At 37.3% G+C, this 22,981-nt stretch overlaps 5 protein-coding genes across 14 annotated transcripts in view; 3 read left to right on the forward strand and 2 right to left on the reverse strand.

The window, feature by feature from the left end:
• The first annotated feature begins 26 nt into the window (after positions 1–26).
• IntS10 (integrator complex subunit 10) lies at positions 27–3,168 on the forward strand. 2 transcript variants are annotated; one of them, XM_046618164.2, is made up of 8 exons: positions 27–176; positions 295–362; positions 423–666; positions 754–1,264; positions 1,329–1,645; positions 1,787–1,951; positions 2,031–2,289; positions 2,385–3,168. In XM_046618164.2, exons 1-8 carry the CDS (start codon positions 27–29, stop codon positions 2,549–2,551), a joined length of 1,881 nt encoding a protein of 626 aa, XP_046474120.1. In that variant the 3' UTR covers positions 2,552–3,168. The 2 variants fall into 2 exon arrangements, with proteins under 2 accessions (XP_046474120.1, XP_046474139.1); XM_046618183.2 differs by lacking the exon at positions 2,385–3,168 and having other exon boundaries at positions 2,012–2,193.
• On the reverse strand, positions 2,816–11,250 carry Sec31 (secretory 31). Of its 2 annotated transcripts, none has more exons than XM_046618080.2 (14): positions 11,033–11,250; positions 10,299–10,509; positions 9,841–10,163; positions 9,542–9,639; positions 9,226–9,471; positions 8,854–9,147; positions 8,322–8,669; positions 8,091–8,217; positions 7,710–8,015; positions 6,043–7,223; positions 5,124–5,207; positions 4,769–5,011; positions 4,555–4,626; positions 2,816–4,473 (listed from the first exon to the last, which is right to left on the reverse strand). In XM_046618080.2, exons 2-14 carry the CDS (start codon positions 10,499–10,501, stop codon positions 4,285–4,287), a joined length of 3,714 nt encoding a protein of 1,237 aa, XP_046474036.1. In that variant the 5' UTR covers positions 10,502–10,509; positions 11,033–11,250; the 3' UTR covers positions 2,816–4,284. The 2 variants fall into 2 exon arrangements, with proteins under 2 accessions (XP_046474036.1, XP_046474042.1); XM_046618086.2 differs by lacking the exon at positions 11,033–11,250 and adding an exon at positions 10,878–10,897.
• Positions 11,251–11,327: 77 nt separating this feature from the next.
• On the forward strand, positions 11,328–12,875 carry ave (Protein aveugle). The gene is made up of 4 exons (XM_046618407.2): positions 11,328–11,562; positions 11,716–11,805; positions 11,903–12,016; positions 12,169–12,875. The coding sequence occupies exons 2-4, from the start codon at positions 11,767–11,769 to the stop codon at positions 12,343–12,345; spliced, it is 330 nt and encodes a 109-aa protein (XP_046474363.1). The 5' UTR covers positions 11,328–11,562; positions 11,716–11,766; the 3' UTR covers positions 12,346–12,875.
• A 188-nt stretch (positions 12,876–13,063) lies between these two features.
• LOC124215191 (SET domain-containing protein SmydA-8) lies at positions 13,064–19,439 on the forward strand. The gene is made up of 9 exons (XM_046618267.2): positions 13,064–13,335; positions 13,490–13,639; positions 14,066–14,320; positions 14,571–14,813; positions 14,888–15,041; positions 15,183–15,339; positions 15,585–15,946; positions 16,216–16,316; positions 16,545–19,439. The coding sequence occupies exons 2-9, from the start codon at positions 13,493–13,495 to the stop codon at positions 16,701–16,703; spliced, it is 1,578 nt and encodes a 525-aa protein (XP_046474223.1). The 5' UTR covers positions 13,064–13,335; positions 13,490–13,492; the 3' UTR covers positions 16,704–19,439.
• LOC124215080 (Ig-like and fibronectin type-III domain-containing protein 2) overlaps positions 16,975–22,981 on the reverse strand; it is a 172,130-nt gene continuing 166,123 nt past the window's right edge. For 7 of the 8 annotated variants that reach the window (XM_069137214.1, XM_046618021.2, XM_046618042.2 and 4 more), the window contains 7 exons: positions 22,623–22,869; positions 22,352–22,530; positions 21,941–22,223; positions 21,565–21,823; positions 21,246–21,448; positions 20,957–21,168; positions 16,975–20,746 (listed from right to left, as the gene is read on the reverse strand). In XM_069137214.1, the coding sequence (XP_068993315.1) occupies positions 20,597–20,746; positions 20,957–21,168; positions 21,246–21,448; positions 21,565–21,823; positions 21,941–22,223; positions 22,352–22,530; positions 22,623–22,869 (1,533 nt within the window). In that variant the 3' untranslated portion in view covers positions 16,975–20,596. Of the gene's footprint in view, positions 20,760–20,956; positions 21,169–21,245; positions 21,449–21,564; positions 21,824–21,940; positions 22,224–22,351; positions 22,531–22,622; positions 22,870–22,981 lie in introns of all 8 variants that reach the window. The other variant, XM_046618069.2, reaches the window with a different exon arrangement.

The following is a 22,981-nucleotide window of genomic DNA, read 5'->3' on the forward strand; positions in this document are numbered from 1 at the left end:
CGATCAAAAATCCAAAAGTATACACAATGTTGGAGAAAGCAAAGAGCTCCGAAAATCTCTCGAAGGAAGAATACCTGATAAGGAGAGCCAAAGAAGAACTGCCAAGGAATATTTATGCCGCCAAGTCGTGGTTGATTACAGCGAAATCATTATTTCCCCACAGTGCCAAAGTACAGGTTAGAACGAGATGTAAACAACATAGTTGATGCATAGATCACTTGGTTTCATGTACCATTAAAATCGGTACCTTTGACATGATTTTACCACTGATGATCGAATTTTCTTTCATTTCAGTTTGAGGCGTATCGTATCGAGAAGTTATCAAAAAATGTCAAGGAAGCTGCAAAATGCTTCAGTGAAATGTAAGATCCTTTATTAACATGACTCAAAATTGTTTCATACCTCTTTCATTTCTTCGATAGATTTCAGAATTTTCCGGATGATCGTGATATATGGAAAGAGATTGAAACAGTAACGGCGTGCTTAAGATCAGAGCAATGCGATCCAGAAGCAGATCTGTTGTGCCAAATGTTTCAGCACATTCCCCAAGATTTGCAACATCGGCTTCTTGTCATGACTGCTGATCACAGTGAGGATACAATGGAACACTGCAAACTATTGCTCCTTCTCCTGGGACGATTTCCACAGACTATCGCTACTCACGGGGTAAATATTTATATCACAATTTTCATTTTCCATAGACTGATTAACATTTACTTAGTTGATTACCTCAATTATTATTTGCTTTTACAGCCACGTTTGGTAGAGACCCTGCTAACAGCAGAGAAGCACAGCCATCCTGGTCGAGCGGTGAATGGATTTCGACGTTTATTGGCTTGTGACGCACTTCCGCTTCTTGGTTCTGCTCCTGTTGAGCTTAATCCTCGTCTGAGTTTGCGTTTACTTTGCAAAGCAGTTGAATTTTATTTGGCATACATACAACATCCTCAAGATGCTCAAATTCTGCAGCCCTGGGACAGATTATTTCAGGTGGTTGAACTTATTGGGGGCAAATTGACGTGGGAGTTGAGCTCCCTCTTTGCGATGCCTTGGAGTCGTGAAACTTACAGTGAAAGACTACAGCTTTATGCGTCAACTCATAGCGGATCTTTGTGTGAAGAACTTGTAGCCCGACAACTTCTCGTTTGTTCTATTGTGGTACTAATGAGGGTATTGCATGAACACGCAGCGCTCATTAATTCGGCAGAAACAACATACTGCCTTGTAGAGGCATTTGGAGAAATGAGCTATCCATCTGCTGCTGGTAAGCCCTAAAAAAATATAAAAAAATTTGAGTCGCACGATAATTCATTTTGTTTACAACATAGATCCAAAATTAAAAAGGCGGAAGAGAGAAGATTCTTTAGCACTAATGGTGACGAGTGATGGGGAATATAATGGAAATGGACTAGGAATAGCTGTAAGGTTATGGGACATATTACACAGCAGCGACTATCTTCAAAGAGAAGTGGGAAAATTAAGTCAGCAATTACGACTAGACACATGGTTGAGCTTATTTCTAACCGACCTAGCAATGTATAAGGGACTACATCGTGATACTTTGTCCAGGCTGTCGCAAGAAAGCTGCAATCTATCTACTGAACTTCGATTAGCCAGCTCTTGCTATTTTTTGAAAGACTACAAGGTAAATTAGCAATCACATTTTTCAACCCTGAACTCGTATCAAAATTATTACTGCCTTTAGCCTAAAGTTTGATGAATACAGAACTTCTTTTACTGAGGTATGTTACAGGCATTAATGGTCACGTACCTGATTTCATTACAGAGCATGCTTGAACACATTGTCTTGATTACCAGTATGCTTCCGGTAGCACGTGGTAAGATTTCTATGAACCTAACTGTCCCAGCTGTACGTCATCTGCATTATCTGACACTTGCACGTAATCCTGTTCTCCAATACTGCTCCAGGTTACTTTTAGCGTCAATTAAAGTGAGTACTGAAATTGTAAAATAAATGATCAGTTAGCTCAGTTCAATAAATCAAAATGAGGTCCAACTAATCTTTTTAGGAAAATTTCACAATACCTGGAGGTGTTGGTGACTTGGCATTGGGGCATTCTATGGTACTAATGCAAATGGATTGGCCCCAAGAAGCTGGTACGTTGGGTATTATTACTGAACGAATTCTTAATCGTGGCTCATTTGGGTACCCATTATTTCAAGCATACATTATATGCGTTGATATATTGGAGGAGCTCACATATTTGTGGACCGAGCATGGCGGTGGAGTATCTTTGGACATAGCCAGTGGATCAGGAATTTTACAGAGTAAGCAAATATAACTGTAATGAGACGAATGTTTCAGTTAAGATGGTCAGATTCTCAAATTTCGATACATATTAACATTTTTGCGATTGTACTAGGTCGGCGTATAACAACACGTGGGGCAGATAAAGGAGTGCGAGAAGAAGTGAAACAAGCTATGAGACGACAAGCTGCACGGGATGGAATTGAACCTATGGATGACCTTATACAGAGATTTATTGTCAATGAAAAAAATGCTATTCTGCATAGTTTAATGGGACAATAATTGATTCATGCTGGTAATGTTGTGAAAATTATTTGTGAAGTACTTTTTTCGTGCTCATTCTAGTGCAAAAAATTCAGGAGGCTTGAATTGTGCTGCTCAAAATTTTCTCAGCTCCGCTTGTGCATAAAAGTAATTTGTAGTGTATTTACTTGTATTGTGGTCTGGATAATACTACGTGTGAATAGCTTTATGCATAAGTCTATAACGTGTGTATTAATTGATAAGTTTATAGCTGAATACTGTATAGAATTATTAAAAATTAGCTTATAGCATAATTCTTGGATTATTTATTTATAATTGTTTTTCAGGTCTTTCACAATTCGCTTCTTACAAAATAAGATTACTATCAACAATTCATATTTTTTTATTTAATATATAAATGTATAGGTTGAATATTTTTGTTATATAAAAAGTTTATATACTATAACGCTATTGTATTAACAATTGAATATCTTCATTGAGTTAAGCGGGGTTTTCATTATATTAATTTTTCGTGCCTAGAATTTCTTCATTATTGTTATAAATCTAAATTGAAATTAAATGACAGAATTTAAATGGCAATGTGACACAGGGACATAGTACTAGTGTGAAAATGCTAGATACCGTTTTGAAAGTAAGTGGATTTGAAAAAATACTAGTGCATATAAACTTAGAAAGTAGTGCTTAACGATAAAATTCATTTGTCAATTTCCAAGTTTTTTATACAAAGTGAGGTTTATGTGGTGGATTCACTACGATGTCAGTATTACGACTATATCGTAATTATTTAATTCCATAATATGTTTACTTGCAAGTACTATTGTTTTAATATTAAAAAAAAGTTGTGCTAACTTCCAGACACCCTTAAACTTTTGGCTCAAAAAATCCGAATTGGTGTGATAAGACACCAGAAACTTAACTTTTGTAACTTCGAAACAGCTTATTATTTTACTGGCTTGTAGTTACGGAAAATAAATTACTATTCAAAGTGTGATGGTTGATGTTAATACTCTGGAGGTTAATACTTCCCATGTTCAAGTTATTACAAATTGACGAGAAGATAATTCGGGACTGAAGTAGCAGTCTTACAATCAGTGAGACGTACATTTTATTTCAGATCGTTTTAGATTTAAATGTAGCGTTCACTAAAGATTATAATTAACAGAGTGATAAAGAATTATTCCAACACTCAGTTGATCCCTTCTAAACCCATTGGTTCAAATTGTTTGTTTGAAATTCTGATAATTTTTACGCCGTTATCTTTACTAGATTGGTACTATACGGTACTTATATTTTAGAAATCAATTGTATGTACATATACAGCAAATTTCAAATGAACTAAATGTTTGTCAAAGTCTGGTAAATAGATTTGTTTGATTTGATTGATTTTTTGCAGATAAAAATGTGATAAGAGTATTGTAAATTACTGGTGATTCCTCAAGTGGTATTGAATATTATACTTTCAAATGTCTAATATCCATAAAATTATGCGCAAGATTAGTTACAAAATGAAGCCATAAAATCAATTTCTGTGATTCAGTTTGAACTCTTCAATATCGTTATAAAATCAGTCTGATGTCTTAAGAATTATGATGATAATGCCTTTGCGTACTAGAACTAGGGATGTTCTGAAAAAATGTTTTTATGTATTTACGTTCTTGACCCTGGGTGCCATTTTTTTTTTACAAATTAAAACCGTAACGAATGCATAAATTTATTATTTGAACTATAGATTTCTATAGTTCTAATACAAACTATCTGATGTATACACCAAGTTGCAAAGCACTTTGCAACAGAACTTTGAGCCCAGGCATAAATGAGGCTATCTGACTAAAATCTGGCCCGGAAACAAGTTGCGTGTGAAGTCCCAATCCACCGGTATAATTCCCGCTCTGTATCATTTCAGACATTTGATGAAGAGAAGACAGAGTACTTGGGGACAACTGAAAAAACAACAGTCAGTTGGCAGTCACTTCTATGTTCATACTTGTCTTACAAACTCTGGCAATATCTAATTGTCTCACCTTATTTTCTCGTAGGCAATCATACAAAACTTCCAGTTTTCTTGATACTTCTTCTATTTTTCGTTTGATTTGCTGAAATAATAAAGTAAGTATGAACGGAATTTGTGAACATGGCTTTTGAAAATATTATTTGTTTGTGGCATAAATGAATAAGAAGCACAGCATTAATCATCCAATAACTTTTCAATGAACGTTATCAACTAATGAAGTTTACCGGATTCTTGGCATTGTTGTAACACTGAGTTCTGACTTCATCTAATACAGTTTTTAAATGTACATGTTCCTCTGGTATCGGTGGTTTTGGTTTCTCAGGTTCAGCAATTCTTGCTGACTGCACAGGTTGTAATGATTCAACAGGTGGGTTGAACTGCGATGGAATATGTTGAGGTGGACCATATTGTTGTTGCTGCCCATAAGGTAAGTGGGAATTAGAGTAAGCACTTTCTTGTGCAATTGGCTGAAAAGCGATTAAACAGAATTACAACTTGTTGCCAACATTGCAATATCGACGATTCAGTAAGGATTGAGTTGCAACATTAAAAATTTGCATATTCAGTATTTAGTCTTACGTTAGGAACTGGTTCCTGTTGCGGAGTACTGCCGAAAATTGGATGTAAGATTGGAGTTTGTGGCTGAAAGGAGTCCGCTCTTGCCTAAATAATAACACAATTACTTAAACATAATCTGAAAATAATGAATAAATTTCACCTATAAGATAATAAGACCAAAATGTTCAATTGCATTATTCAAAACACCTAAGTTCTTGTAGTTTTTAGGAAATATTCCACAGAAAAATTAAGTTAGTACTTGGATTTAGCATGGAAGCAGTCCAAATGTAATACATTGTGAAACACTGAAAATCCTTTCGAATTATGTATCGTATTCAGCCAGGATGAATTTTAGGTATTACAAAAATCCCTGAAATTTTTTTGGATATTATGGTAACAAACATAGGAACTGAATGTTCCAATTATATACGGGGAATGTAGTGAACAAGTCCCAAAATTATGAATGGCGATAATGCAAAACAGGTGACGAACACATTAATTCAGCAGGTAACAACATATTAAAGAACTTCGGTAACATTATTTCAAAAGTCACGCAAAATGCCCAGAAGATTTGCTACCTTTGGAGTACCAGAATTCAGGTGTTTTTCTTTCCATTTCCTGCTACCTGCATGCTCAGCGGACATTACATTATTGTTGTTGACTGTCAACAATGGCTAGGCCATTTTAGAAAGATAAACACCGATTTATCACTTTTGTCAATGCCAGAACTAACGAATATTTTGTACCATTTACTTATTTTAGTCTATGTTCTGTAGTTTAAATTGATATTAAAAACGATCTAAATTGAATCCGATACGGAACAGGAAAATTTTGAGTATTGAAAATAAACTATTGAACGGAATTGTTCAATCACCTTTCCATGCACCCACATTGGCTTAGATATTTCTTCATTTTTAGTACTACAAGGTAGGAGACTCACCTGTACTCGACTGGTATTTGCATTTGGAGGGTCGTTCCAGCCAGACTGTTGTGAATTGTGTTGATAACTGATTTCGTTACTGTATGTTTGAGCTGGTGGTGGTTGTGGTTGTGCACTAACAGGGTTGTACATAGACGACTGAGTAGTATTTTGCATAGGATTCATTATATTAGGTTGTGAAGGCTTGGTCAGGCTGGTTGCTGGTTGATTAAGCACTAGATTTTGCAGCTGTGGTTGTTGATTGGAATAGAAATTTGGTGACACGGTAGGTTGTGTCGGGAAAGAGTTTTGCTGGGGAAAACCTTGTATAGGTGGAACTTGAGATTGTGGCTGATTGTTATACGTCTGAAGCGTAGGTGCAAAAGAGTTTTGATTGCCATACGGACTTCCAAAAGAACTTGTTTTTACAGATGGGTCAAGAATGTACTTTGAACGAGCTTGTGGACCGACACTTGAAGGTCTAGACCCAGTGGGATTTGAACCTATTGAGGGTGGTGGTGGCGGAGGTTGAACCTGCGGTACAGCCGGTAACTGCCCGTAAGTTTGTGGTGCATATTGATCAGCAAATGTTGATTGAATAGATTGATTTGGTATCGTTCCAAATTGGCCTGGTTGTGGACCCCCAAACTGATTGGTGCCAGGTCCATATGTTTGTTTAGTAGGTGTTGTGTTCCAATTATTTTGTGGTATTGCTGCACGTGAAGGATCATATGCTGTTTTTGAAGGATCGTATGCTGGTTGTGGAGGAATCATAGGTTGAGTCGATCTTCTGGATTGGCTGTAATAAGTCTGTTGACCTGGTATCGATGCTCTGGGTTGTGCTTGCTGGGCAGTTGGTTGAATGTATCCCAAGGCCTTACAGAGGCGATCTCTCAAAGCTGCGATTTTTGCTTCTTGACTGTTACCGAGATAAATTAAAGCAGCTTCTAGATTTCCTTCCGTAGCTAACATTTCAGCATATTGAGATAGTAGGACAGCCGCATTTCCCTCTATTTTAACATCTATGTTTCCTTGAGCTTCTAAAACCTTCTGCATGATAGTTACTAACTCCACAACTTCTTGAACCTCTTCTTCTGATGCTTCGATCATTTTATTTAAGTTTCCAGAACAAATGTAACAAAACTGGGACTCTCGTTTGAAGATTGGATCACCACTAGATACCAATCGATCACCGAGCACATCTGAAAGAACAGTGTTCAGTATTTCAATTATACCATGTGACAAATTATTTCAGTTAAATTACCAACAATCAGTGCCCATTTATTTTACAATCGGTTATATTCATTGAGCATAGTGGCGTTGCACTATTGTTCAAGACTATAGTATGAGAGGACTTGAGTTACATTCCCCAGCTTGTCGAAGAAGACCTGAATGGCAAGTCGTAAAAATTGTAAGACAGGTCACATCGTTCAAGTGCCGAACCATCAAACTGAGGTTTGAACTGGGTCCAGCTACACCTGGGCAAGGTATTTTTCACTTTTCCTTGCCCCCTGTGTAATCATGAGTAGGTATTTCTCCTGAAAAGCTTAACACAGCTGCAGACGTATAATGATGGTTATGAACCCATCTTTCCCTCAACTCGCACAGGCTAATCATTTATGGGGACATACCCAAAAGATTATGACGAGACAGGAGTGATTATTGTTATTATTATTATACACACTTACCACAAAGGGCTGAACGCTCTTCGGGGTTGGAATGTGTGAAAACTCCCACCAATGCTTCTTTCCAACACTTGATATCACAATTTCTGACAATATCACCCCAGTCTTCACTAACCAGGGAATTTATAAGAGAATTAAGAGCACTTGAATGCTCCGAAAAATATCTGTATTGCGTTTTAGCAAGTAAGTCAGGTCCTCCAGCCATTGATAGAATAACTGCATCTGCATATCTCTTATTCGTAAAGCAAAGAGAAACGGCTGCTTCAATATTCCCAAGTAGAATTGCCTGAGTGATGAGTCCTTCTTCATCTGAAATACCAAGTAATTAGTAAACTACCTTAGACCTGTGAGCTGGTAATTAGATACACATGTAGAAAGTATTACCATCTCCAGTATTGAGTTTGAAATTGGTTTCAATAGGCTTGATCGAAGCTGGAGATTGTCTTGTCTGCTCCTGTTGAGCAATCGCATCAAATGCTGCACTTCCGTCAGTTACATTGCCATTAGAAACCTATTACAACGAGTAATTGTAACTTTCATCTGTTTATGAAAATATTTTATTCATTCAGCACTATGAACATTTTTCAGTTTGTGTCAAGATGGAAAAATACCTACATTATTTAATTTATTTAGTTCAGTGCTTGTTTCAGTTTGTTCTTCAGGTACAAACTTGCTGAGCTTTGTGTTAATCGATTGCGAATCATATCCTAATAATTCTAATATATCTCCAGTGATATTATCTCCAAAATGTGCACCCAAACAACTCCATACTTTACGATTATGATCACTAGTTGCAGTATCAGCTTTTCCTTTGCAGAAATCGCCAAACTGTCCGTTTTGGAGTGCAGCTTCTAAGTGATTTGATCGGTGAATTAATTCTGGATCAGTTATTACTTGTGATATAATGATTCGACCATTCGAATTAGGTGGGTCATTTTCGAATAATGTCAGTTTTCCACCAAACTGAAATTAAACAAATGTCTGTGTAATTGTCAAATTAAACATGGATATTAAAATTTAACACCCTACTGACTACATTTCATATCATCAAAAAGAGTTAAAATGTAAATTGTAAATCGGTAAAACTGAGTATAAGTTAGTTCAACGTACAGATTACACAATTATGTAAAGTACACAGATTACTCACACCAAACGAAGCTCCAACAGGCCTTTTTAGCCATTTAGGAGCTTTTTTCAGATCTACTGTTGATTCATTTTGCAGCAATGGCGGTGCTTGAGCAAAGGCATCCATTCCAGGAAACGAATCAGCAATCTTGTTCGAAGTTTCACTTGAAACTTGTTGCTGACCACCCAAGAGTGAGTAAACAACTGCATGGCCATCAAAACTACTGCCAGCTACTAATCCAGGATTGCGTGGACACCAAGAGACATCAAAGTTCCACTGATTTGTTTGTGCCAACTCACAAAGTACTTCTCCATTCTATGATTGAATGAACACTCATGACTAAATTCAATCAAAGTGTCAAAATATGGCATGCAAAGTTGTAGATAAACTTACAGTCGCCGTTGAGTTTGGGTTCCAACAAAGTATTCTATTGTCTTTGGCACAACTGACCAGAAGATCAGGGTCGTGTAGATTCCAAGCAATTGAAAGAACGCCTCGCTGATGAGCCGCTAAAGTTTTTAGGGGTGATGTGGCAAATCTGAGATCCCAAAGCTGAATTATCGGGCTCTGATCATCTTCTGATGCAAGGCATAACTGTGTTGCAACATCTGGATGCCACTGTACCACTTTCCACCGAACCTGAAGTTAAGATGAGTAATTGGTTGATAGTGTATGACAATTTGATTAACTTGAAAAAAACTAAACCTACCCTTGAGTTTGCATCATTCAGCTTGATTATTGGCTCATTTTTCCGTAGGTCCCAAATCACACATCTTTGAGAGAAAGTGGAAGCGAGAATGTGTTGCACTGAAATAGTAACACTCGATCTTATAATTATCATACTGTTTTCTACAAAAAATTTTGAAGTTAAATCAACAGTTTCAAATCTGCAAATTACCAGTTTTGGAATTTGAATTGGCTGAGTTGAGTTTGGAAAGGGATTCGATTAATTATAAGTAAGTGAAAATTTACACCTGAGTTTATGATAATATAATTTATACCCTATACCTTGCTTGTTCCATGCAATATACTGGACATCTTCCAGAGGTTGACTTCGAGTTCCCGGAGTCATTGGAGTGTTGGTATTAACGAGATCCCATATGTAAATTTCACTTTCTGTGGCTCCTGTGGCCAATAAATTTGATTGGAAAGGATTAAAATCCATGGCTCGCACAGGACCAGTATGCTTGTCAGGGCTACTGAGGATGCAATCACTTTCATTGGCTAACATCTTAGCCGCTGAATAAATTTTTATAGTTCCATAATCACAACCGCCTACTATTATACCAGCAGGATTATTGCCGAAAGATCCCCATATGATCTTGTGATACCTTGAAAACAAGAAACACTTTTAAATATCAGTAAGTATCTAAAAATTGAAACATAAGGGAAGATAAGGATAGCATAAATTTATATGGATTTTCAACAATAAGAATATGAAAGGAAGAAAATGATTCAAGGGTAACCTGTGATCACTAGATATCGAAGCTTTAAGATCCATGTCATAGCCGGGTTCTTGTAGATTAAGAGCATATAAATCCAAGCTGGCTGATGTGCTGAAGCTAGCATCTAACTGTTGAGCAGCGGTTCCTGCCGCTAGCAATATCGGATGTTGAGCAGGTGGAGACCACGCCACATTTACAGTGCGTAACAGTTCCTTCACTTTCATCTTGTATACTGATCACCGTAACGAATAAAAATATTAATTGTTTTAAATTAATGACTTTTAAAAAGTTACATAAGCAAATATATGTGTTATACTTCTGGAGATATAAGTACACAAATAATTATCAATAATACAACCAAACGGGTCATGATAGTCTGACTTGTACAACAGCAGACAGTGGTATCAAGTTTTTAATTACTCGGAGTACGAGTAATGAATTCTTAACAATAATTCAAAAATGAAAGATGCAATATTGCTACGCAAGAGATCTGATCAGCTACAGCATTGATGATAGAGCCGTACAGCAATGAATACTGGATGCATCGTTGCAAGATGAGATCACAAACCGTAAATATTTTCCTAATATAAAGTAATACACCTTATGAAAGGTCCAGTTGTCTGGTGGAGGACAGGATTTGATAGTCGACTGAAATGTCATACGGATTAATAAGAACTACCTGACATATGCAGTTAAGAACACAATCTGGGCATAAAATTGAAACGAATAATGATGTAAACAATCCTGTGGCTAACCTTGCTTTCGTTCCGCTCAGTATGAATAATCCTTATAAATATAATTTCGGTAACGTCAGGTAAATTTGATTCACCACCGTCAACACTTCCAACGTGGCGACTGCCGGACTGCCTGTAGTTCGTAGCGCGGCGTAGCAAAATTCAGCGGAAGGCTCCGGCTCCACAACCAGCCACGAAGTGTAGCCGGCTACGACTGGTCGCTACCGTTCGGTGGTAACTTGTGATGGCGCGGCTTCAAATTTAGTTCCTAAAAGCGACACCAGGTGGATCAGTCATATGTTTGTAAACTTTTGTAAACTTGCTCTGACTGTAAATGTCAGGCAGGCACTGAACTATGATACAATCTTACAATTAGAGCGTATAACAGTACAATCTACTGATTCGTATGAATATATTTTTTCAAAATATATCTACACATTCGTGTGTGTATGATTTGAAGATGATGAAGTCTGATCTGCACAGCATTGAGTAATTAGCACGGGAAACAAACGAGCTCAATTTGATGGTGCAATTTTATTGAGTACACTGAGGTCAGTACAGTTTCCTCTGCCATTATCATGTATAATTCTATTTTTAGATTACGGCAAATATTGAGTCTAAATTGCCGTATTCTACATTTTCTGAAATTAAACGATTATTTTACAATTAACACCGTTATTAAAATAATTTCTGCTATCCCCCAGGTGATCTCGTTGCTGTAAACAATTATTGTTTCTAACCCTAAAATTTCAATAATGGTTGAGGAGAGCGTGAATTCTTATAACAAACCGAAAGTAAGAGTTACGTTGCATCCTTGGAATTACAAGTTATAATATTTTATTAAGTGTGAGAATGTTTTCACATGCCTTAAGTATTCTCTCTGTGATTCAGAATAAAACTGCGCGGCCCCGTCCAGTTTACTTGTGGAATGTCTTAGATGTACAGAAGTGGTTGCGGAGACACTGTAGCGATTACTATCAATTGTATCATGAAAAGTTTTTGTATGTAAGTGAGAGAATATGATAGCACGTAACGTCCGACTTATTGTATTATGTATGTAATTTTGACTTTAGGGAATAATTCATTGATTTCAAGCATATTATATTTGAATATAACAGATGCGGACCTAATTCCTGTATTGTTTTCTCTTTATACAGCATGATATAACTGGCAGAGCGCTTCTGAGGGTCAATGAGAACATTTTACTGCGATTAGGAATCGTGAATGAGGAACACAGATCGGATATATGGAGAGAAATTATGAAATTGCGATTAAAAACGGACATATTGGAGATTAGAGATATTGAACGTAGAAATAATACTAATTATGATTGATATTGAGATTGTGCCGACAATTACTATCATTAGAATTAATGTTTTTATCAGTCACTTTGTACCTTTCATTGAATATTCCCTCTTTCACTGATATTGTACATCTAGGGAATGAGCAAAGCGATCAATATTTCGATGGATGAAAAATCGTTTCACACTTTGAATACCGATTTCACCGATTTTCATCTACAAACTAACATATTAATTAGTAAAACATATTTTTGTACCCAGTTGTTTGATAAAAAGTTATTTTATTACTACCATTGATGAGTATTTCAACTAAAAATATTACCAGGGGATCGAAATGTAATTGAAACCACAAAAACTTACTGTTTTAGACATGTTCTTTAGAAAATTCTAAATGAAAACTGCGGCGCAATGAGCCTTAGTAAATAGGAAGTTACATATGCTTTATAAATGTACCAAGCATTATTCATATAATATGAAAGCTGTATTGATCATAGGCTGATTTTCAGATACTTGTTTGCCGATATTTTTAATAAATCAAAAATTGATGGTCAATGAGACTAAAAGTTTGTTATCCCTGTCCAGCAACGTAACACTAAGTGTAATTAAATGATCAGTAAATTATTTAGGCCAGAACAAAATATAGGCCAAGACAGCAGCACAAGTTAAAACGAAGTCTTCGGAGTCGCTTCATTAGTTGAAAAGGCTTGATCCATTCTTGCTCGAACCATTCTGCTTGACTATAAATAGTCAGCAAGGTATTGCACAGTAACAGACCGTAAGAATCTATGTAGTCCACGTCTCTACTAGCGCGGCTCGCACGCGTTAATACTCGCGAGTGAAAACGGAATTATTGTGTTTTATTTGTTCCAACAATAGAACTTCGCACAGGTTAAAGTTGGGCAAGTTGGTTCCACGCTACCAGCGATAAGTACGTTCCAGTTTTAATTTTAAAAACAGCTGCGATTCTTCCAAGCTACAATAGGATCGTCGACCTACCAATCTATTGTTATACAATACCTATAGGTATGTATTTGCGGCGAACGCGCGTGGTCTTATTTTCACGTAACTGAAAGCACGATGGTGGTTTTGCAATTTTCCAGCTTGTCGATGACTACTCCAAAAAAGGAAATGTTTAAAGAATTAAAGACAATTGATTGATTTTTTATTTCAACCTCAGATCATGAGTGCTGAATCGCAGGAGCTGTGCACTGTATGCGGAATGGCAGCAGAGCACAAGTGCAGCGCTTGCAAGAGCGTTTTTTACTGTAGCAGAGAGCACCAAAAGTCCCATTGGAAGGTTCACGGGAAGAAGTGTATTCCTTATAAGGTATGTAACACCGAACCGACGAATGTCCAAACGGACCAAATTCCGTATTTTTAAAATTCTTATCTCTTATTAGTCATCACAGGTATCGATTCCGTATTTATTCGGATTTCGCCCGAGAAACTAAATGATTGTACGAGCTCGAGTCTGCTCAATTTGTAAATGGATTAGCTTATAGCTGGCTGAATTACAATTTTTCGAATAATCTATACATAAGCAAGGAGCAACACGTTTGTTCGTTTATTACCCACGATTAAATCACTTGTATTTTCTGGGCATGTATACCTAACTTAGATTTTACACAGGACAAATTATGAAGTAATTGTGAATATGTATATGTAATTTCTTAGTGTAATTTAAAAAAACTTTAAATGGCATATTTTCTATTTAAATGTATTGACGAATGAAGATTTATGTCGTGAAAATTAGATCGCGACTAACGAAGTTCTCGGACGACACTACGTGGCCATAAGAAACATCAATGTTGGCGAGGTGGTCTTCCAGGAGAAGAATGCCCTCGTCGAAGGACCCCCGCTGGAAACGGGGCCAGTCTGCTTAGGATGCTACGCAGTGCTTACTCCAAAATCTGCGGTACCATGCGTCAAGTGTGGCTGGCCGTTATGCGGACTGTGTAGAGATCACGGGCCAGAATGCGAATTCACGGTCAAGTATAAAGACGAAAAGGTACGCAAAGCTCGCCACATGTGCGTAAGCGGGTTTGTTAATAAATGATAAAATAAACCCGACCTCTGAGGGATCTGCGATTTGTCGAGGTATTGTTCCAAAAACAAAAAGCATTTCAGGACCTGCCTTTTGGCTACAAGATTTACCAAGATTTTGATAAGAGTAGTAGGTAACACGATGAAGCATTAATTGCACCGTACGTTTGCATGGGAAAATTAGTCCCCCTCGTTAACGTTCGATTGGGATACAGGTATCAATTACGGATTTTGTTTTTCCGCACCCCACCTATCGCTGTATCACAACGATAAGAGCCTTGCACTTGCGCGAAGCAGATCCGGGTCTATATGAGAAATTTTTAAATCTTGAAGACCACGCCGAGGAACAGGAGCGCACCTCTTTATTCACGCCTCGTTTCGTCGCGCAATTCATTAAGAGGTTCTTCAAGATTGACGTTACGGAACAAGAAGTTGCAAAAGTCGTCGGCATTCTGCAGGTAAATCACTGGCGGTAAACAATCACATATGCTCCCGTTTACGGATTTGTGGTATATTTTCAAATGTTTTTCAGGTGAATGGTCATGAAGTGCCGTTAACCGAGCCTGCTTATATCGCGGTTTACGATATTTCGTCCATTGTTGAGCACAGCTGCAGAGCAAATTGCTCCAAGAGCTTCACCAGTAACGGTGGCATTGTTGCTCGAGCTGCAATACCCATAAAAAAAGGTGCTTCGTTCCGTTCCATGACTTAGTATCACTTTAAAAAAAATTTTTTTTTCATCATATATTCTCACATTTTTAATCGCTCACATATCCATCACCTACGCTTACGTTAAAAATTCACTTTTCATATAATCCATCTTACAGGCCATCATATAACGATATGTTACACCGATCCTCTTTGGGGCGTTGAGAATAGGAGACATCATTTGGCACAGACGAAATTTTTCCAGTGCATGTGCGAACGATGCATCGATCCTACAGAATTTGAAACTATGTACAATGCTATCAAATGCTGGAATGCGTGAGTTCGTACATTATTTTTGAAAAGTTGTTACTTCAATTACTCGAGTGATCATGGCACTTTTGCTATCTTGAAGGTAGTTTTTTTTTTTTTTTTTAACGCACCGTATGAATTTACTTATGCGGCCTATTTGACGTATGGTCGATTTTTACTTTTTTCGAATTAGAATACGTATATCAGAGGCGCGTAAGCAATGAAGAATTATATGGTAAACAGTTGTTTAATGAGAAATTTTTTTTATAAAGTGATTGCAATGGACACGCCCTTCCGAAAACCTTCATTAAATCTGGAAATGAAAGGCCAGATTACACATGCAACGCATGTTCAAGTACTAAGAGTTTTGACGCGGTCGAAGAAATGATGGAGCAAATCGGAATACATTTGTCACAGATGAAGAAAAACGACATGGAACAATGTAGAAAATTTATTCAAGAATACGGCAAATTTCTCCACGAAAATCATTATTATATTACGGACGTTAAATTGGCTTTGGCTCAATTAATTGGCCAGGAAAATCCTGGTTTACCTGGAATCAGTGACGATTTATTGCAAGAAAAAATATCGCTGTGCAAGCACGTCAGTCAGCTTTTAAAAAAGCTTGTTCCCGGTGAGTAACTGGACAATTGTTGCAAGGTATATATGTCCTTCGAATTGAAGAAGATTTGACGCTGACTCTATTTACATAACGCTGGGCTCTTGATTGTACAAACAACTGTTTCAAGCAGCTCATTAACATCGCGTTTCAAATAACACGTATCTTCGGTCCCATGGCCTTGTTATAGTAGGAAAATAGTAATGAAATGTTTTTAATGACTGTATAATTCAAGATGCAAAAACAATCGGCATTAATAATCATCTATTGGTTGGTTTCAACAGCGGAGAATAGAGTTCTTGGATTAGTCCTCTTTGAACTACACGCTGCAATTGCTGAGTGTGGGCGCAGACTGGACCCTGGAGAGCTACGAGAGGCTCTACTGGTAATACTAATTTTTAAATATACATATCCGTGTGAAGCAGTATATAGTACCGATTGTTCATCAATTTGGAAAAATAAAATCGAATACCTTGTACGAAGTAAGGCGATCTGCTGACTTCGCTCTTTTTGCACCATGTTCCTCGGCCAGATACATATTTTGAAAATTAATTCATATGCTTGTATTTGTATATTTCTTATAATATTACCAACCTCTTAATGATCGCTGCAGGAATCAAAGCGAATATTGGCCGAATCGTACGAGTTACTAAAGTATGAACCAGAGGCACTTCCAGAGGGGAAAATAGCAGTACAAGCTCATAAGAATCTTCAGCATATAGAAACAATTCTGAAAGTAATGCATCAGAACATCAGTATGCCGCCAATGTAAAAATGATATTCTGTAATTGTTAAGTGAATTTGTAATCTTCCTAATTGATTGTCTTGTAATCATGATTGTTTGTACATATCAAAAACTCACGTACCAATACAATTACCTGAGAACATATTTTTCGTCTCGTGAGAAACCTGACTCTTCCATTCTTCTCAAAATCAGTTGTAGTAGTCATAGATCGGCGAGCATCAGGATGTTAATCGGGGTAGGCAGCGATATATTTGTCCATTAATTGTGATAAATCCTCAAGCTTGGGGCTAGACTTCAATACATGTACGTTTTACTTTATTCGTGTGCAATATTACATAGTACTATATTATAGTATAGTAAACTAAATTACATATTCAGTGAAGGCACATGTCGTCCCGTACTTGCGGGCTACAATCGTTTTAATTAAAGTTTTCAATGCCATGTCCGATTATTCTGCACGTAGAAAAGCAATGTTTTCATACTAATCACAAATTCACGTGTCGCAACAACATTATTCGAGGAGTTCGTCAGTTATAAAACAACAATCTTAGATTTTCTTTTGCAATTCGACAGGCCGAAAATCGTTCGCGATAGATCCTCACTTGTTTTAACATCAGTTAATTCTTTGTTGTAACTAAAATGTATGTTAAGTTGAGTTCATTACAAACATCCAACATAACACAGGATATATCACCTTCACATCGAAGATTGTCATCTTATTGCATAAACACATTACAAACCCAGTCACTATTTCCATCGGAATCAATCGAAGTAGTAGCATATTATCTGGCGAAGAATGCATACTTATATTCTTCTCAGCACCCAGCTATTAATACAGAACTGTCTGATAACCATTTCTCCATTTACACTAAAATCTTCGTATACAGTGCGCACACGATGACGGCAATAAGTTAATCAGAAATTTGGAAACTGGATTTTGGAACTGATTGGGTAGAATAGTGTGGGTTGGAAATGATTTATGTGACACACAGAATAGATAAGCAAGGTCGTACATACTCAAATTAGTTGACCGTGTTCACTAAATGAACAGTCAAATACTGATTCCGGATGGTATAAGCAAGCATCCCTTTAATCTCCGCAAACTACGTTGTTGGTTCTTAATTCTGTTTCATTTTATTTACAAATATAGTAGGTCTAAACTGTTTTTTCGCCATATTTTATACACCTAGCGTGGAACATCTTTTGGTCACTCCAAGTTCATTAGTGCACACGTTTAATCACGTTTTCAATAATTATACAGTAATAGTTAGGACTGCGGCTCATGTTCGCCCGTCCGTTTTTTCTGTATGGTGATGGATAAGATTTAAAATTTTCACATGAATTAACAGAGTGACGTAGACGAGGATTTCTAAGTTAAAACATTAAACGATATAACATACTAACATTAACTACTAGCGTTAAAATGCACATCTTATTTTACATTATATTTTTTTTATCTTTACGCTAATGCAGTGACCAGGATGTTTGTTTTACACAGTTTAATGCAGATAGAACCTTTCAATATTATACTGTAAGTGAAAACAGAGATGAGAAAATTACACCTCAATCCGAATGAGTGTAATATACAATAGATATTAAACATAGATAGCTATGGTTAAAACGTTGCAGCTAATAAAGAATACTCCAGCAATTAATTTATTATTTAACCTGATAACTGCATTCACTTATAGTTTGTAAGGTTTAAACTTTTAATATGTATTTTTTACTTTTTTTTCGTTTATTTTTATTCTTCACCTCGAAGTCTCGGTTAATGTATTGATAAGCATATTCAAGTCTGTATCATGATTAAAAATATACATATTATCTTATGTAAGTCAGGGAAAAAAGAACCGCCAACAAATTAAAATCAAATCGACCGTCGACGACGTGTAAACTTGAGCGTATCTGATATTCAATACATAATATAATTTCTTTTTCCCTTTTTTTTTTTTGTTTTGTTCTATTCACTCTAACAGATTTACTTTTAACAGATTTTTTTTAAAAACGACTCGGAAACCAACAATACATGAATCACGAACCCTCGCATTATTCTTCTTTATATTTCAGTGTTCTTGTTGGAAGGTTTCCGTAACGTTTCATTGTTCCATGTATATTTTTTATATTTTTCATTTTATTCATTAATTTTATTTCTTTTTTTTTTTGGTTTCATCGTTTCGACAACCTGTACATTAAATTTCGATGCATTAGTGAGTAATCCAATAGTTTGACATTACTGGTACCATACGTTATACTATTGCAATTAGGGGGTTCAATATGCTACAGTTATACAATAATTTCAGTGAGCTATATAAGTTTCAGGACGGGTATTATTTAATATAAACAATATGGTGCCGTCCGGATTGTCTCCGTTTACTCCATTTTGTCTAAATTTTAACTCCACTCACATTCGTAATATATTTTTACATTACATACTATGCAAATTCTATCAATAGACAAGATGTGAAACATAGTAGCTATTCCTATAATGCTTCCCGTATCGTAACGCTGTGAATTTACTATATACGTAATAATAAACATTTTCCAGGTATTCCTTCTATAAGTAGATGCATAAAAATATTATACACCGCAATATATTATTTGATTGCTAATGATCATAGCACCACTTCTAATTTTAATGCGACCCGCTATACATTCATTCATGGTATGTGATATTCATTTTTATTTACTTATTTTTGCACGTACCGTGACATTACGCGGATACGCAACATAAAGACTCGTAATTATAGGCAACTGGGGGTACAATTCCACTACTAAAAATCGGAAACTCTATGTGTACCTTGAATTGCCTATAATTAGGAATCTTTATGGTGCGCATCTACGATATCTCATCGTATATTGTTGTTTGTTGTCTTTGGAATCGTATTAATTGAAAATTCGAGTAAAACATACCAAATACGCACAAAATTATTATCATAATATGATTGATCATTGAAGGCCTGAGAACTGGACAAAGTGGAACCTACAGTCAAGTATTGTTTGAGCAATCACTTGATCACATTACATACCTATGTAATTTACATTGCCCGTGTTTCAAGACCATATACATGCTTCTAGATGGTAGGTGATTACATGTTTACGTATTAATAGAGATTGCGGTATTACACAAAACTATGACGAAACAAATTAAAGTTGATAGTAAGAGCTATTAATTACCGATTTGCATAGTGACTTTGTAGTTGTCTCGATTTAGAAAATATGCCACGTGAAAATCAGTGAGGCCAGCTCATTAAAATAATTTGTTTCTCATCTTTATAGCTCGATGTATCAAACATCACAGCTAACGTTAAATTTTTACACTTGCACATACTATACCATATTTTACACAGAGTCAATCAATTTTGTTTTTTTCTTCTCTCTATGCAACCACAAGAGAACTGCGGAACAAATAAAATGCCGATTCCTCGAACAGTTACGACAAATATTATAATATAATTCGAATGTGTATCATGTTTGCATTGATAGGTGTGTATATACTAACTACGTTAATTATGCGCAGTCTCTTACGCAAACAGTACGCGAATGGTTTGGCATAAACTTTATTCTGCATGTATATCGCCAATGGTCATTTAAGTGTTCGAGATAAGAATTTGACAAATACGATCTATAAGTGCATATGATCATCAGAGGGTGGGCCAGGGGGGGGGGGGGGGGGGGATAAGCCCTGAAAACAACTAAAAAATTACAAAAATACCATCAAGTCTTAGATTCAGATCCCACGAAGGCCATCGCGTTGTACCCAGTAACATGATATTAATCTCTCAGCTATTGTATCTACTGTACATATACTTTACTTTGGACTCGAAAATGTTTAAGTGTCATTTTCAAAACGTTGACTCACGTGCTAAGCGTATGGGCATAAGGTTTGCGTGATCCTGGTAATGGCTGATGAAGACTGTGTGCTACGGGCAAAGTTTTTTGAATCCAGCGCCGTCTTGTCCAAGCTTCAGTTCTTCGTAGGGTGTATTTGTCTCGTGGCTCGCCATTGAACCCATTTGACCAGATGGTACGTTCAACGTTTCTTGTTTCCAGCCAGTACCTCCAGACGTTACCTAATTATGAAAACTAAATGGTGATATAAATTCTATTATAGAACTCGAAAACACAAATGGTATCAAATATGTGTAACTATCCGTTTATCCACAAGTCAAGGCGTCGCTGAAGTGTACAAAAAGATGTCATGGGAAGCACCAACACGGGAATTTATATTCCAAAAATTCTCTTATCTACAATTAAATGAACACAAACGGGTTAAGAATTACCGAAGTCGCGATGCCGTTGACCTGTGATTGATCTTGGATATGATCCATGTTCACTTCTCTGAGGTAACTCGGGTTTTCAAATGCGACACCACCTTGCCCTTTAGCATTCAGTCGTTTCGTTCTAACGAACCAAACACCAGCGACGACAATACAAGCCACGAAAACAACAGCCAATATAATTCCGATGACTGTTCCCACGTGAGATCCAGAATCTGCAAGGATGAATTGAAAAGTTAAAACTTCGACGTAGTACGTTATGCAAAAGTCGAAAAATATCTACGCATCCCACCTCCGAGTGCGGACGTTACGTATTTGTCCCCAGTGATGAACTCCACCTGTTCAGAAAGGGTACTCGTACCCAAGTGATTACCAGCTTTAACCACGCATTCGTATATTACACCTTCTTTTAATCCTGAGATCACTAAGTTCGTCGTTTTCGTATCATTCTTAGTGGTGTTACCCTTTGTTGCTCCCTTGGGGCGCCAAAATACTCTACAATCAAACATTGCATGTGTTTCAGCCCAAAACTTTTTACTTTCTCGTCTCTGTTTGATGTACATTACACTGCATATGCTACTTATATACCCATTGTAAACATCTTGTTCTACCTGTACACTTCCACCGTATGTGGATTTTTGACGGGCGGTGTCCAATGAACATTTACGGTATGAGGATCTAGAACGTCTACACTGATTGCTTGTGGTGGACCCGGTAAACGGTCTCGCCCTTCTTGGAAACAGCTCATTATAGGTCTTGTGTAGGACAAAACGCAGAATTTGTTGTTGAGTAGCGGCTCTCCGCGGCACCAGTCCAGGCAGCGTCGAGGCACATCCCACTTTGCACAGCAGGATCTGTGATCGGATCCGTCTGAAGAGAATGCAGCCGTTAACAAACACTTATCTCCCATTCGCAATTGTTATGTTAACAAGGTTCCGCCAGCTTTCGAATGCTCATTTTTCTAATACTGTTGGAGCGGTTACTCACCGGCGGCGCATTTCATGAGCTTGTCAAAGTCGTTGATACACTGCGGCTTGTCGATGACCGCGTCTATGTCTAAATAAAAGCTGCACGCTTCCATGCAACCACTGGTTACGTTCTGTTCGATACAACACTGCGTAACGTTATTAGTCGCGGCAACGTTCCTGATCCGGACACTCACGGGCTGCGTGCCACTTCCGAACGCATTTTCCGCGTGGCAAAAGTAATCGCCCTCGTCCATTTCGGATATCTTATTGATGGTTAATTGCATCACGTACTCAGTCTCCGTCTAAAGATAAGGTAATAATGGATTATGCAGGTCGATTTGAGGAGAAATAATTGCACCCCAGTCGTTACTGTAGCCGCGACTCATTTTCTCCGGGCAAGACGCGTTCGGTAAAAATCATTGATACTCACATCTTTACTTGGCTGAACGTGGATGTTGTACTTCCCACCTTGAATGACGGGAATGCGACCACTCTTATCTCGCCAGAATAGCATCTTGGGTTCTGGATATGCTTCGACTTTGCATTCCAATACCACGGAATCACCCAAAGCGGCCACTGTTATGACGGATGCAGTTACGTGCGGTACATCTGTCAGAAAAATGCGCGTGGTAAGAAATGAGTTTACGGACAGTATTCCTCTATCTTACTTGTTTTTCCCATGCATACTTAGTAGCACTTACGACTGATTGAAATCTTTCTGCTAGCCTGCATGGGTGTACCGTAACCGTTGTCTGCATAACAACTAATTTGATCCATATCTCGTGTTACGTTGTTCACAACAGTAACCATATGCCTCGTCGTTTCTTGATAGACAAGTCGCCCGCTAATATATAAGCTGATTGTCGGCATTGGCGTACCCATCGCAATGCACAAAATGGTCATGCTGCTGCCTTCTACAACGAGGTTGATCGGATGAACAGTCGGTGGCTACATACAGGAATACGAATGTCAATGTTGGTTGCGGCTAGCGAGTGTAACAAAATATCCTTAGAAATTGAATTTTCGTGGGATGTGGTGACGACCTGAATGCGGGAGCATT

This window comes from Neodiprion pinetum, chromosome 1 (assembly GCF_021155775.2).
Source record: "Neodiprion pinetum isolate iyNeoPine1 chromosome 1, iyNeoPine1.2, whole genome shotgun sequence".
Classification (NCBI taxonomy): Eukaryota; Metazoa; Arthropoda; class Insecta; order Hymenoptera; family Diprionidae; genus Neodiprion; species Neodiprion pinetum.

Bases quoted from the DNA above. Each gene is read 5' to 3' on its own strand.
- ave (XM_046618407.2), top strand. From the start codon at position 11,767: ATGGTTGAGGAGAGCGTGAATTCTTATAACAAACCGAAA. The intron at 11,806-11,902 runs GTAAGAGTTACG...TCTGTGATTCAG, and splicing joins ATTCTTATAACAAACCGAAA to AATAAAACTGCGCGGCCCCG. The intron at 12,017-12,168 runs GTAAGTGAGAGA...CTCTTTATACAG, and splicing joins ATCATGAAAAGTTTTTGTAT to CATGATATAACTGGCAGAGC.
- Sec31 (XM_046618080.2), bottom strand. From the start codon at position 10,501: ATGAAAGTGAAGGAACTGTTACGCACTGTAAATGTGGCGTGGTCTCCA. The intron at 10,164-10,298 runs GTTACCCTTGAA...CTTGTTTTCAAG, and splicing joins TCGATATCTAGTGATCACAG to GTATCACAAGATCATATGGG. The intron at 8,218-8,321 runs GTAGGTATTTTT...TCGTTGTAATAG, and splicing joins AACTAAATAAATTAAATAAT to GTTTCTAATGGCAATGTAAC.
- LOC124215191 (XM_046618267.2), top strand. From the start codon at position 13,493: ATGAGTGCTGAATCGCAGGAGCTGTGCACTGTATGCGGAATGGCAGCA. The intron at 14,321-14,570 runs GTACGCAAAGCT...ATTGGGATACAG, and splicing joins TCAAGTATAAAGACGAAAAG to GTATCAATTACGGATTTTGT. The intron at 16,317-16,544 runs GTAATACTAATT...TGATCGCTGCAG, and splicing joins AGCTACGAGAGGCTCTACTG to GAATCAAAGCGAATATTGGC.
- IntS10 (XM_046618164.2), top strand. From the start codon at position 27: ATGTTGGAGAAAGCAAAGAGCTCCGAAAATCTCTCGAAGGAAGAATAC. The intron at 363-422 runs GTAAGATCCTTT...TTTCTTCGATAG, and splicing joins GCAAAATGCTTCAGTGAAAT to ATTTCAGAATTTTCCGGATG. The intron at 1,646-1,786 runs GTAAATTAGCAA...ATTTCATTACAG, and splicing joins ATTTTTTGAAAGACTACAAG to AGCATGCTTGAACACATTGT.